This window comes from Pristiophorus japonicus, chromosome 15 (genome assembly GCF_044704955.1).
Source record: "Pristiophorus japonicus isolate sPriJap1 chromosome 15, sPriJap1.hap1, whole genome shotgun sequence".
NCBI classification, from domain to species: Eukaryota; Metazoa; Chordata; class Chondrichthyes; family Pristiophoridae; genus Pristiophorus; species Pristiophorus japonicus.
In genome coordinates this window covers 139487757-139502446 of record NC_091991.1, presented here as the reverse complement: position 1 = coordinate 139502446, position 14690 = coordinate 139487757, and the positions used below count along the sequence as shown (strand labels likewise).

The window sequence follows — 14690 nt, the reverse complement described above, 5'->3', positions numbered from 1 at the left end:
AATGATGTGAATGCAATCAGGTTATTTAGCTTAAGCTGCGATCATAGGATTAGAATACATGACTGTACAATTATCCAATCAAAAACAAGAGTAATAGACATACAGATTGCAATTAGAAATAGGTAATGATTCATTGATCAATTCCTTAAAACAGAGCTGGATAATATCTTAGTTATGAAATGGATTGTGAATTATAAAGATAATGAAGACTGAAATTATTAAAAACTCCATGCAACAGTAAGCTGTTAATCCCAGGGTCATGGAAATGTCATCTGATCAAAAGGCCATTGGTTATTTCACCCTTTGTGATGCTCAACATGCCAACTACATGTTAAGCTGGTCAAATAACATTTGGTACAGATCTCTGGATCTAGATCTAGATCTGCAGCTGATAATTCCTCCATTTTCATACCAGACGTATTTTTTTGCCGGTGCTTCAATGATGGTCGCAAAGAAAGCCAATGGAGCTGGAAGGTGAGGTGGGTTGACTGGGCCCGTCAGTGCCACAATAATAGTTGGTGCATCAAGTTTCCACATAGAAAATCATTTGATGACAGCATTCATCTGAACAATTCCTTCCACAAACCGAATGTCAGAAATGTGTCAGCATTCTGAGGATACTGAGACATTGGGGTGGATTTTCGCTCCGGATTTCGCCCCGGAGCGGCGTGAAAGGCAGCGTTCAGGTCTCCTGCGCCACGTCGCGATCCTCTGGTCCCGTTTTGCGACGGTGCTGAGCAGCACTGCCGGGAAGAGCGGTGCCAGGTGTGCAACGCCTCTCATTGCAACACCATCAGTACTTTGGGATTTTGCCCGATCCGTCCGCCCTCAATGACCACCTGGGAAATCAGAGTGGTCCAGCATAGCCGGCGACTATGGTAAAGTACTCCAAAGGTAAGTGCCAGTGTTTGCTTTCTCAATTTTTTTAGCGATTTGTGCTGTGGTGGTATGGGCAATGTTTCTGTGGAAAGCTCCCCCCCCTCTCAGGTCTCTCTCGGAGCGCACACAGTTTAGTTCGCAAGTTTCCCATCCTTGCGTCACGAAAATTGTACAACTCCCCCCTTCACATTGCATCCCCTGACGCAGGGCCCAGATGCCGAAACTTCCTTACCAAAGCGCAAACTATTCCCGGCAGGTAACTTTTCCACCCAGTCTCCGTTTTCGCCCTGAAAATCAAAAAGCCTAAACTTCAGCCCATTATGTCTTGATGCAAGAGAAAATCAACAGAGTACTTCAGTTGAAGTAGATGGCCTCAGAAAAAGACTGCAGTCCAAATTTTGGAATGATCTCCAGAGAACTAAAGTACCGGCTAAGGTAGGTACTGTAATCTGGGAATGTCCAACACAGTCCAAATCAGGCACGCTCTCCACAGAGTCCTTCCTTTTAACCCTTCCCACCAATGGAAACAGATGATCTGCCAATGGGTTTCTGGCAATGAAACAAAATTACCAGCAGTGTTACCAGCTTTGCCGGGACCGTAGGAACAGGCAGCTCCTACTCACAGCAGTGCTGTTTTCTTGCTTTGGTTGAGTCCCACCTCAGGAATCTACAATACGACAGGTCCCTACTGAAGGAGGAAGGCAGTACTGCAGGGAGTTGAAGCTGCCCATTAATCCAGTGCACTTCTGCTGACAAATGTTGCTGGCACTGCCTGTGATTTTTTTTAAATTCCCACGAACCTACCAACAGATCAGTTGTTTCTCCTAGTGGATTTTGCAGGATTGAGCGCTTTTCATTAATATTGCTCACTTCCCCCATCTGTGGCTCTCTGTTGGGTGCAGAAATGGGACAATAGCCTAGTTTGGGTCAACTGAATGACGCTGGTTCTCAAAAGGCTGAGCTGGAGAATGAGCAGCCCGGCCACCGAGAGGTAGCCACCAACCAAATCTCTCTGACTCCATCCCTCGCACATGGGAGCATCATTGGCGTCTAAGCCAATGCCCAGATGCAGTGGCCACCCACCTAAACCAGTGGATGTAGTGTATTTGGATTTTCAAAATGCATTCGATAGGGTGCCACACAAGAGGTTATTAAACAAAATTAGGACTCATGGTATTGGGGATAATATATTAGCATGGATTGAGGATTAGTTAATGGACAGAAAACAGAGAGTAGGAATAAACGGGACTTTTTCGGGTTAGCAGGCTATAACTAGTGGGGTACCGCAAGGATTTACAATATACATCAATGATTTACAATATACATCAATGATTTAGATGAAGGAATTAAGAGTAATATCTCCAAGTTTGGAGATGACACTAAGCTGGGTGGCAGTGTGAGCTGTGAGGAGAATGCTAAGAGGCTGCAGGGTGACTTGGACAGGTTAGGTAAATGGGCAAATGCATGGCAGATGCAGTATAATGTGAATAAATGTGAGGTTATCCACTTTGGTGGCAAAAACATGAAGACAGAATATTATCTGAATGGTGGCAGATTAGGAAAAGGGAAGGTGCAACGAGACCTGGGTGTCATGGTTCATCAGTCATTGAAGGTTGGCATGCAGGTGCAGCAGGCGATGAAGGTGGCAAATGGCATGTTGGCCTTCATAGCTAGGGGATTTGAGTATAGGAGCAGGGAGGTCTTACTGCAGCTGTACAGGGCCTTGGTGAGGCCTTACCTGGAATATCGTGTTCAGTTTTGGTCTCCTAATCTGAGGAAGGACGTTCTTGCTATTGAAGGAGTGCAGCGAAGATTCACCAGACTGACTCCCGTATGGCAGGACTGACAGATGAGAGACTGGATCGACTGGGCCTGTATTCACTGGAGTTTAGAAGAATGAGAGGGGATCTCATAGAAACATATAAAATTCTGACGGGACTGGACAGGTTAGATGCAGGAAGAATGTTCCCGAAGTTGGGGAAAGTCCAGAACCAGGGGTCACAGTCTAAGGATAAGGGGTAAGCCATTTAGGACTGAGATGAGGAGAAACTTCTTCACTCAGAGTTGTTAACCTGTGGAATTCTCTACCGCAGAGAGTTGTTGATGCCAGTTCGTTAGATATATTCAAGAGCGAGTTAGATATGGTCCTTATGGTTAAAGGGATCAAGGGGTATGGAGAGAAAGCAGGAAAGGGGTACTGAGGTGAATGATCAGCTATGATCTTACTGAATGGTGGTGAAGGGCCAAATGGCCTACTCCTGCACCTATTTTCTATGTTTCTATGATCAGTGCTTATATTAATGACTTAGATAAAGGGATTGAGTGTAATGTATCCAAATTTGCTGATGATACAAAGTAAGGTGGGAAAGCAAGCTGTGAGGAGGACGCAAAGAGGCTACAGGGTGATATAGACAGGTTGACTGAGTAGGCAAATGGAATACAGTGTGGGGATGTGTGAAGTTATCCACTTTGGTAGGAAAAACAAAAAAAGCTGAATATTTTTTGAATTGAGAGAGACTGGAAAATGTTTGCACTCCGAGGGATCTAGTGCACTTGTACATGAATCACAGAAAATTAGCATGCAGGTACAGCAAGCAATTAGGAAAGCAAATGGTATGTTAGCTTTTGTTACAAAGAGTAAAGAAGTCTTACTACATTTATGCAGGGCATTGGTAAGGCCACACCTGGAGTACTGTGTACAGTTCTGGTCTCCTTACTTAAGGAAAGAGTGAAACAAAAGTTCACTAGACTGGTTCCTGGGATAAGGGGATTGCCCTGTGAGGAGAGATTGCATAGATTATGCCTATATTCCCTAGAGTTTAGATGAATGAGAGGTGATCTGATTGAAATATATAAAATTCTTAAGGGGCCTGACAGGGTTAATACTGGGAAAATGTCCCCCCTGGCTGGGGAATCTAGAACACAGGGTCACAATCTCAGAATACGGGGTCGGCCATGAGATGAGGAGAAACTTCTTCACTCAAAGGATTATGAAGCTTTGGAATTCTCTACCCCAGAGAGCTGTGGATGCTCAATCACTGAGTATATTCAAAACTGAGGTCAATAAATTTTGGGAAACAAAGGGAATTAAGCGATATGGGATAGTGCGGGAAGGTGGAGTTGAGGTGTAAGATCAGCCATGATCTTGTTGAATGGCGGAGCAGGCTCGAAGGGCCAAATGATCTACTCCAGTTCCTTTTTCTTATGTTCTTAGGTAAAGAACTTCCTCCTGAATTCCGTATTGGATTTATTGATGACTATTTTATATTTATGACTCAAATGGAAACGCCTTCGTTACGTCTAGCTATGAAGCCACTTCATAATTTTAAACGGCCCTCTATTAGATCACCCCAGAGCCTTCTGTTTTCTAGAGAAACGAACCCGAGCTTGTTCAGTCTTTCCTGATGGTTATAACATTTCCGTTCTTGCAATATCATTGCAAATCCTTTTTGCATCTTCTAGTGCCTCGCTATCCTATTTATAATAGTTTTTTTTGCAATTTACCTGCAATAGCTACTACACCTACTACACCAGAGGTACTGTGATAAAAGTTTTCAATGTATAACCTTCTACTTGTGACCAAATGTTACATTGCGCACACACACACGCACAAACTATATCTTTAGATGAGCAGGATAGGCGCAGAAAGAGTTTTATAAAAGTAAAGTAAATCAATCTCTCCAAAAAAAACTGAGGCCAGTAATTCGCTCTAAAAATCAGGGTAGTTATGCCTTGTAAAAAAAAAATCACACCCAGAGATTTAGAGACATCAGCAGCACAAAACAAAAATAAACTTCCTAGCAGCAAAAAGGTGCTTAAAAACAGATAAGTTAAAATTCGACAGTTGCAAAAGGAGGAATAAATCTAAAGGAGTAACATTTTTAAATATCAAGGTTATTAAAAACATTTTTTAAATCAGGAGCAGCACAAGGTGTGGTAAATGGGGTGTAGTAAAAATGCTAATCAATTCAATGGTATTACCATCACCAAGTCCCCCACCATCAATATCCTGGGGGTCACTATTGACCAAAGTCTGAACTGGACCTGCCACATAAATGTTGTGGTTACTAGTGCAGGCCAGAGGCTGGATATTCTGGAGCGAGTGGCTCACCTCCCGACTTCCCAAAACCTCTCCACCACCTTCAAGGCACAAGTCAGGCTGGTGATGAAATACTCTCCACTTGCCTGGATGAGTGCAGCTCCAACAATACTCAATATGCTCAACACCATCCAGGACAAAGCAGTCCGCTTGATTGGCAGCCCACGAATCCCCACATGCAGCACTACAGGACATCTGCTAGGTATAATTAGGAACACAGGAACAGGAGTAGGCCATTCAGCCCCTCGAGTCTGTTCCAACATTCAATGAGATCATGGCTGATCTGCGACCTAACTCCATATACCCGTCTTTGGCCCATATCACTTAATGCCTTTAGTTAACAAAAAGCCATCAATCTCAGATTTTAAATGAAACAATTGATCTAGCATCAATTACCATTTGCAGAAGAGAGTTCCAAACTTTTACCACCCTTTGGCCCCAAGTTTCACCATGATTTGCTCCTGATTTTTAGGAGCAACTGGTGTAGAATGGAGTATCTTAGAAATCGGAATTCTCACCATTTAGTTTGCTCCAGTTCTAGTCAGTTAGAACAGTTTCACTTTGGAACAGAATTTTTTTTCCCAAAAGGGGGCGTGTCCGGCCACTTACGCCTGTTTTCAAAGTTTCGGCAGTGAAAACTTACTCCAAACTAACTTAGAATGGAGTAAGTGAAGATTTTTGTACGCTCGAAAAAACCTTGTCTACATTTAGAAAATCAGGCGTAGGTTACAAATCAGGCGTAGGGAATGGGGGGGGGGGGGGTTTAAAGGGAAGTTTACAAACATTAAACACTTCAGTTTTACAAATAAAGAGCCATCATCAACAATAAATGATAAAAACATCAATAAATCAACCAATAAAATCAAAAAAAATTAATAAGAAATAATTTTTTAAAACATCAATAAATAAAACATTTTCTACTTACCGACTGCAGCACCGGGAGCGCTCCAACAGCGTGCTGGGATGCCCCACCCTCCTTGTGTCTCTGTCAGTGTCTCTATCTCTTTGTCTGTCTGTGTGTGTCTCTCACTCTCTGTCTGTCAGTGTCTGTGTTTCTGACAGCGAGGGGAGGGGGAGAAGTGGGGTAGAGGGAGAGAGGGGGGGAGCAGAGGGAGGGAAGGGGAGGGATGGGAAGAAGGGGGAGGAGGAGAAGGGGGGGGAGAAAGGGGGGAAAGGAGATGGAGGGGGAAAGGAGATGGAGGGGGAAAGGAGATGGGGGGGGGGAAAGGAGATGGGGGGGGGGAAAGGAGATGGGGGGGGAAAAGGAGATGGGGGGGGAAAAGGAGATGGGGGGGGGGGAAAGGAGATGGGGGGGGGAAAGGAGATGGGGGGGGGAAAGGAGATGGGGGGGGGGAAAGGAGATGGGGGGGGGGGAAAGGAGATGGGGGGGGAAGGGAGATGGGGGGGGAAGGGAGATGGGGGGGGGAAGGGAGATGGGGGGGGAAGGGAGATGGGGGGGGAAGGGAGATGGGGGGGGAAGGGAGATGGGGGGGGAAGGGAGATGGGGGGGGAAGGGAGATGGGGGGGGAAGGGAGATGGGGGGGGAAGGGAGATGGGGGGGGAAGGGAGATGGGGGGGGAAGGGAGATGGGGGGGGAAGGGAGATGGGGGGGGAAGGGAGATGGGGGGGAAGGGAGATGGGGGGGGAAGGGAGATGGGGGGGGGAAGGGAGATGGGGGGGGAAGGGAGATGGGGGGGGAAGGGAGATGGGGGGGGAAGGGAGATGGGGGGGAAGGGAGATGGGGGGGAAGGGAGATGGGGGGGAAGGGAGATGGGGGGGGAAGGGAGATGGGGGGGGGAAGGGAGATGGGGGGGAAGGGAGATGGGGGGGGAAGGGAGATGGGGGGGAAGGGAGATGGGGGGGGAAGGGAGATGGGGGGGGAAGGGAGATGGGGGGGAAGGGAGATGGGGGGGAAGGAGGGGTAAAGGAGGTGGACAGGAGATGGGGGGGGGGAGGAGATGGGGGGGGGAAGGAGATGGGGGGGGGGAAGGAGAAGGGGGAGGGAGGCTGAACGGGCCGGGCCCGAGACTTTGGGCATGGCCCAAGATTTCGGGCAGGGCCCGTCCCCAGCACCAGATTTACAGGTAGGTGGCGTTGTGTCGGGTTGGGATCGCGGGTCGGGTCGGGGAGAGCGCGGGTCGGGGTCGGGGGGGTGGTGGGAGGGAGGTCGGTTCGGGTCGGGGGGAGGGAGGTCAGGTCGGGTCGGTGTCGGTGTCGGGTCTGGTCCAGGGGCGGGAGTCAGGTCGGTCAGGTCTGGTCCGGAGGCGGGGGGCGGGAAGCGGGAGTTGAGTCGAGTCGGGAGGAAGCAGGAGCTGGCCGTGGGAGGAGTCTTATTCACGCAGCCCCAGTGAGGCCATTCGGCCAGGGCTAGGGGCTGCGTGCTTCGGCCCCTCCCACACAGTTTTGGCCGCCTGGAGCTACTGCACATGCGCGCCCACTGTAGCGCGCATGTGCAGAGGTCCCGGCACTGTTTTCAGCGCAGGGACCTGGCTCCGCCCCCTACAGCTCGTGCTGCGCTGCGCCGAGCTTCAAACGACCTGCAGAATCTGAAAGTTTTTTTTAGGCGCACTTTGCGGCACGAAAAACGGGCGTCCAGGTCGGGACTGCGCCGTTTTAGGCGCGGCTCGAAACTTGGGCCCTTTGTGTGTAGAAGTGTTTCCTAATTCACTCCTGAAAGGTCTGGCTCCAATTTTTAGACTATGCTCCCAAGTCCTAGAATTCTCTATCTACCCTATCTGTTCTCCTTAATATCTTGAAAACTTGGATCAGATCACCCCTTAACCGTCTAAAAATTCTAGGGAATACAATCTTAATTTTGTAATCTCTCCTCGTAACTTAACCATTGAGGTCCGGATATATTCTGATAAACCTACACTGCACTCCCTCCGAGGCCAATGTATCCTTCCTAAGGTGTGGTGCCCAGAATTGCTCACAGTACTCCAGGTGTGTTCTAACCAAAGTTTTGTATAGCTTCACCATAACTTCTACCCCTTGTACTCTAATCCTATAGATATAAAGGCCAGTATTCCATTAGCCTTTTAAATTATCTTTTGTATGTGTTTATGTAGCTGACTGCCCCCCCAAAGTCTCATTGGACCTCCACTGTTTTTAGCTTTTAACCAGAAGTGGATGACTTCACATTTTCCTACACGTTTTGCCCATTCACTTAATCTGTCGATATCCCTTTGTAATTTTATGCTTTCATCTACACTGCCTACAATGCCGCCTATCTTTGTGTCATCAGCAAATTTGGATAAATGACTTTTCATTCATATCTTCCATGCATGACGTACACTTCACATCCTTTTTGAGCAGATTCTACAATTTATATTTTGAGGCTTTCATTACAAAAACTAGAGCATCTGTCAACCAATTACTGAATATGGTAATACTGTAATATTAATAATAGGCACCTGGGAGTAAAAAAAAACAGAACAGAGCACTATCCCAGCGGGATCTTCGGCACTGGATCCAGCTCATGACAGTAGCAGGTGGTTATGCTGAATCATGTCAAACAAGGAGGCTAGTTGTTATACAAAACACATCTGGCTTTTGTTCAAAGGGCACAACTGCTTGCTTCAACTAAATAACAGCTGATATTAAATGCAACAAAATCTGCTATATTCACACGCATGACACAATCCACATATGATTTACCTGTCTCCCTGTATTCTATAACTGCTTCTACCAAGTAATGTCTTGGTTATATTAGTTCAAACAAGGGTGATCAGAAATGTATTTAAACCTCCCAAGGCTCTATAAATGTAAACAGCAGGGAAAGTTTATTGGGAGGCACATCTTGCTCAAAGTACTTCCTCTTTATAGAAAATACTCTTCCGAGATATTTTTGTTTAATCACTGACATGGTGATCCTCGAGATGTTAATTATGGGTGGATCGCCAGGCAGCTCCATTGCAAATGACAGGGAAGACAGGGTGCAAGTTTAAAGCAGTTTGAGGTTCTCCTAATCCACCAGACCCTGGAACACCACATTACTGGCTGAATTATCTGTGTAACAGATGTCAGGGGAGCAGCCTGGCAAGGAGGGAGATAGTGCTTGGAGGTCCCCATATCAAAAGAAAAATTGGCATTTTAAAATAAAACACACCAAAGAAATTTCAGGCAAGGGGATTATTTTCCAATATCCTCCCTCTATACTTTCCTTCTTTAGATTCAGGTGAATTTATAATGGGGAACAAAGAAATGGCAGACTAGTTGAACAAATACTTTGGTTTTGTCTTCATGAAGGTAGACACAAATAACCTTCCGGAAATACTAGGGGACCGAGGGTCTAGTGAGAAGGAGGAACTGAAGGAAATCGTTATTAGGTGGGAATTTATGTTAGGGAAATTGATGGGATTGAAGGCCGATAAATCCCTGGAGCCTGATAGTCTGCATCCCAGAGTACTTAAGGAAGTGGCCCTAGAAATAGTGGATGCATTGGTGATCATTTTCCAACAGTCTGTCAATTCTGGATTAGTTCCTATGGACTGGAGGGTAGCTAATGTAACACCATTTTTTAAAAAAGGAGGGAGAGAAAACGGGTAATTATAGACCGGTTAGCCTGACATCAGTAGTGGGGAAAATGTTGGAATAAATTATTAAAGATGAAATAGCAGCGCATTTGGAAAGCAGTGACAGGATCGGTCCAAGTCAGCATGGATTTATGAAAGGAAAATCATGCTTGACAAATCTTCTAGAATTTTTTGAGGATGCAACTAGTAGAGTGAACAAGGGAGAACCAGTGGATGTGGTGCATTTGGACTTTCAAAAGGCTTTTGACAAGGTCCCACACAAGAGATTGGTGTTCAAAATCAAAGCACATGGTATTGGGGGTAATGTACTGACGTGGATAGAGAACTGGTCGGCAGACAGGAAGCAAAGAGTCGGGATTAACGGGTCCGTTTCAGAATGGCAGGCAGTGACTAGTAGGGTGCTGCAGGGCTCAGTGCTGGGACCCCAGCTCTTTACAATATACATCAATGATTTAGATGAAGGAATTGAGTGTAATATCTCCAAGTTTGCAGATGACACTAAGCTGGGTGGCAGTGTGAGCTGTGAGGAGGATGCTAAGAGGCTGCAGGATGACTTGGACAGGTGAGGTGAGTGGCCAAATGCATGGCAGATGCAGTATAATGTGGATAAATGTGAGGTTAACCATTTTGGTGGCAAAAACATGAAGGCAGATTATCTGAATGGCAGAAGATTAGGAAAAGGGGAGGTGCAACGAGACCTGGGTGTCATGGTACATCAGTCATTGAAAGTTGGCATGCAGGTACAGCAGGCAGTGAAGAAGACAAATGGTATGTTAGCCTTCATAGCTAGGGGATTGGAGTATAGGACCAAGGAGGTCTTACTGCAGTTGTACAGGGCCTTGGTGAAGCCTCACCTGGAATACTATGTTCAATTTTGGTCTCCTAATCTGAGGAAGGGCATTCTTGCTTTTGAGGGAGTGCAGCGAAGGTTCACCAGACTGATTCCCGGGATAGCAGGACTGACATATGAGGACTGGGCCTGTATTCACTGGAGTTTAGAAGGATGAGAGGGGATCTCATAGAAACATATAAAATTCTGATGGGACTGGACAGGTTAGATGCAGGAAGAATGTTCCCGAAGTTGGGGGAAGTCCAGAACCAGTGGGCACAGTCCAAGGATAAGGGGTAAGCCATTTAGGACTGAGATGAGGAGAAACTTCTTCACTCAGAGAGTTGTTAACCTGTGGAATTCCCTACCGCAGAGAGTTGTTGATGCCAGTTCTTTGGATATATTCAAGAGGGAGTTAGATATGGCCCTTACAGCTAAAGGGAACAAGGGGTATGGAGAGAAAGCAGGAAAGGGGTACTGAGGTGAATGATCAGCCATGATCTTATTGAATGGTGGTGCAGACTCGAAGGGCCGAATGGCCTACTCCTGCAGCTATTTTCTATGTTTCTATGTTTAATAGGAACAGGAATAGGCCATTCAGCCCCTCGAGCCTGTCCCGCAATTCAATTAGATCATGGGTGATCTGTATCTTAACTCCGTCAATCCACCTTCGTTCCATAACCCTTAATACCCTTACCTAACAAAAATTAAGATAATAAATTTTAACTGGGGGTACATTTAATTCAACAGAATGAATGTAAACTTTTATAGAAAATCTTCTTTTCGGAGTTTATACTGGCCAATCAATGTATATCATTTTTATTCTGAAACTATATCTGCTATAATTATCATGCAACCCAGTGCTATTGGTGATACAGGTACTACCTGTGAAAGGAATCACCAAGGATACTTCATGGAAAGTTGCCCGATATGGAATGTATCCAAGGAGATCACGGCAACTTGTGCAAATCCTGCTAGCACGTGTGATAAATCCATAATCAAAGATTGTCATCAGCCATGTGGGTAGTGTAAATTAAATAGAAAAATTTATAGCTGTATCACTTTCCGTCTTGTGCTGTTAATGTGATGGCTGATTTCATACCACCCACATCTTTGTGTGAACCATCGTTTGCCTCTCTCGCCAGAAGATTTTGTCCATCACATTGAAAACATCATAGCTAGGATGAATATTAGGCACACAGACGCAAAGTCTTGCTGTATATTTTCAGAATATATAATTGTGTTTCTAGCTGTCACTCTCCACTCTAAATATTACCAGAATATAAGTAAGATTTCATCAGTGCCAGCATGCAACCTTACCGATCTCCACCAGCAACAGGGGCACTCTCTCCGCTTCAGTTCCTTCCTGACCTGCCGATTTTAAAAAATATTTATATTTATAGTGCCAGTGAGCCACGGAGATAGAAGCTTAGACTGGCTCCATGACAAATCATTCAACGCACAGTTTGGGAACACTGATGAGACAGCATAGGGAAGAAGACCTAATCTTCATACCTAGATTATACAAATGAAATACCACTGAATAACAATTCAATGGTCCACACATGTGCTATAAAAGTTGACACACTGTATGCTATTTATTCAGATACAGACCATACAGTCTAAAATCGCACCAGAGCAGGATTAGCAAGACATTTTATCAAAACATCACATTTTTGTTCCTTCCCCAGCCAAGAGATTCTAAGGAGTTCACACGGTATTTGGCTGCCAAGTTTAGGAGACAAATTGGTTAGACTTTAGGACACAATCTAATTAAAATAGGCTCTAACTATAGCTTTAAAAAAAAAATTTATAAAAAAGGAAGAATTGTGAAAACCTGGGCTGCCACTTTTAGTGTGGGACAACATTATGATAGGAGGCACAGTGAGTTATGTAGTTGGGAGCAGGAGGTTACAAAGGGGCATAAACAGACTAAGTGAATGGGTAAAACTATGGCGGATGCAGTTCAATGTGAGGTCATCCACTTTGAATCTGAGCAAGATAAATCAGAATATTTTGTTGATGGGAAGACTTGGAGCTGTGGAGAACAAAGGGACTTGGGTGTCCATGCACACAAATCAGTAAAAAGCTAGTGCACAGGTACAAAGAGCAATCAAAAAAGGTAATGGAATGTTGGGCTTTATCTCAAGAGGGTTGGAATACAAAAGTGATGGTGATGCTTCAGCTGACAGCTTTGGTCAGAGCCTATCTGGAGTACTACATTCAGTTTTGGGCACAGCACTTCAGGACAGCCTTGGAGGGGGTAAAGCGCAGATTCACCAGAATGATTTATAAAATGTTTCCCACATTACAACAGTGACTACACTCCAAAAGTACTTAATTGGCTGTAAAGCGCTTTGAAACGTCCGCTGGTCGTGAAAAGTGCTATATAAATGCAAGCCTTTCTTTTTAAGGATAAAATTATGAAGATAGGTTGCATAAATTTAGTTTGTACTCCTTTGAGTTTAGAAGTTGGAGGGTTGAGGATCATGGGGTTGAATGTCTTAGTCCTGTTCCTCAGCAAATGGTAGTAGCACATTCATACCCACCTCAAACCTAATCCTATTCCACAGGTTTCTATGGGGCAATAAAATATACAAGTGGCTTACTATCCCCTCAGTGCAGATAATCCAGAGGGTGACAGGAGCATCTTAAAAAAATAGACTAACGTTTTAACAGTAATCTCTGGACAGTGCAAAATAATCTAAAGAAAAAGTTCAAATTCTGTATGTTAAAACATAGTAGTACCCTGTTTCGCGATATCGTGGACAAAGCAAAGGGAGGGAGATGTCCAACACTTCAATTAAAGAGTCGAAACATCACAGAGCATTTTCAAACTTGAACAAGTGGTGGAAACGTTGCATCGTGAAAAAATAGTCAACAAAGAATTGATTTTTGTTATTCAATCTGTGCTAATAAGAATCATTAGCTTGTATGCAGAAATAATGAGGTCTTCATCAAAAAATGCTATGTACTGTGTTTCAGGTAGAATGACCATGTATTGTTTGTAAAAAAAAAAACAAATCGAGCACAATTTGCATCTAATGTTCACATAGCCTAAAAGATTTATCAACAACGTCATGACATTGTGCCCCTTAAGTGCATATCTTTAAGACTTCACCCATGATTTTGGCATTCTGTCAATTACTGATTAACATGCATCACTGTAAAAAAAAGACCCAGATACCCAGCCACATGTGGAAATGATGCAAAATGAATCATCTCTCTTCGACATTATTGTGGTCCAACACATATACACACCAACTGGCCAGCTAATTAACTATAGACTAAAACCAGACTGGAGTCACAAATAGCAGTGTACATTCATAGATCATATACTAAGGCTACAGTCTTAAAATGGCTGAGGGAAACTAGACAGATAGAGAATTTGGAGCCTGTTACAACAGTGTGACACAATGATTCTGATGACATTTTAAACAACGAAGAACAAATCTTAGGTAGCTTATGATCACACAAACCCCAACATACACATTTCATAGATGATCTCCAAAAACACTCAGTCTTCTATCACAGGCCCTATAATTATGCAACAAGTTTAAAAACATATCTTTAGATTGTCATCAACTGAGGACCAGTTTTGTAATTTCTGTTGCAATTTATAGTACAGGGTACATATGGAAAATACATTGGGAAATATATATATATGCACAGAATAAATGCTATACACGCTAGATTTTGAGTCATCAGAGGTTTACGTTGCAGCAGCATTGAATATGGCAGAGGAACAAACTGGAGGACTGTATGTGGAATTAGCGAAAGCCTGACTACGATTGTTAATCCGGAACAAGTCACATGAACCACTGCCCTTTTATTCTGGTGTTTGATATTCATAAATCCTAAATACTAAAAGCAGGGATGACAAAGCAGAATGAATGAGAGGGTGACAGGGTGCGATTGTGCTTTGAGCGGTTGGTTATTGGGGAGTTTGTTCGGTGGAGGTATTCGCACTCTGACACTGGCCGAGATACTCACTATGGCCTTGCTGTAGGAGGCCGCGGCTTCTTGATACTTTCTGCTGAGAAAGAGGCGGTTCCCTTGCTCCTTCAGCTCCTGGGCAGTCAGGCTCTTCTCGGGGCTCCCGGACATGCTGTTTCCCCGGATCCCTGACGAGTCAGCACACGCGCGGGAAGAAGCCGGCTTCCTGCCGCTGCTGACGGGCCTGCAGCAGGCGTACACTCCAAGGCTCTGCAGCGAGCCCAGGCCGGGGACGGGCCGCGTTAGGAGGCGGTCTCTCTGATGATTTACTCTCTTTCGCTAACCAGACTTCAGAGGCGGAAGGCCTGGGGTCTGGGCCCGGCTGTCCCTGCCGATTGGAACTGCTTTCACA

The 14690-nt window shown here is 44.9% G+C and overlaps 1 protein-coding gene across 2 annotated transcripts in view; it reads right to left on the bottom strand.

Annotated features, from left to right (window-relative positions):
* The window catches only part of stub1 (STIP1 homology and U-Box containing protein 1), a 38633-nt gene extending 24019 nt beyond the window's left edge, over positions 1-14614 (bottom strand). Inside the window, exons 1-2 of one of the 2 annotated variants that reach the window (XM_070901007.1) lie at positions 14336-14535; positions 11663-11713 (exon numbers count right to left, since the gene is read on the bottom strand). In XM_070901007.1, coding sequence (XP_070757108.1) covers positions 11663-11713; positions 14336-14449 — 165 coding nt within the window. In that variant the 5' untranslated portion in view covers positions 14450-14535. Of the gene's footprint in view, positions 1-11662; positions 11714-14335 lie in introns of both variants that reach the window. The other variant, XM_070901008.1, reaches the window with a different exon arrangement.
* Between the last annotated feature and the right edge of the window lie 76 nt (positions 14615-14690).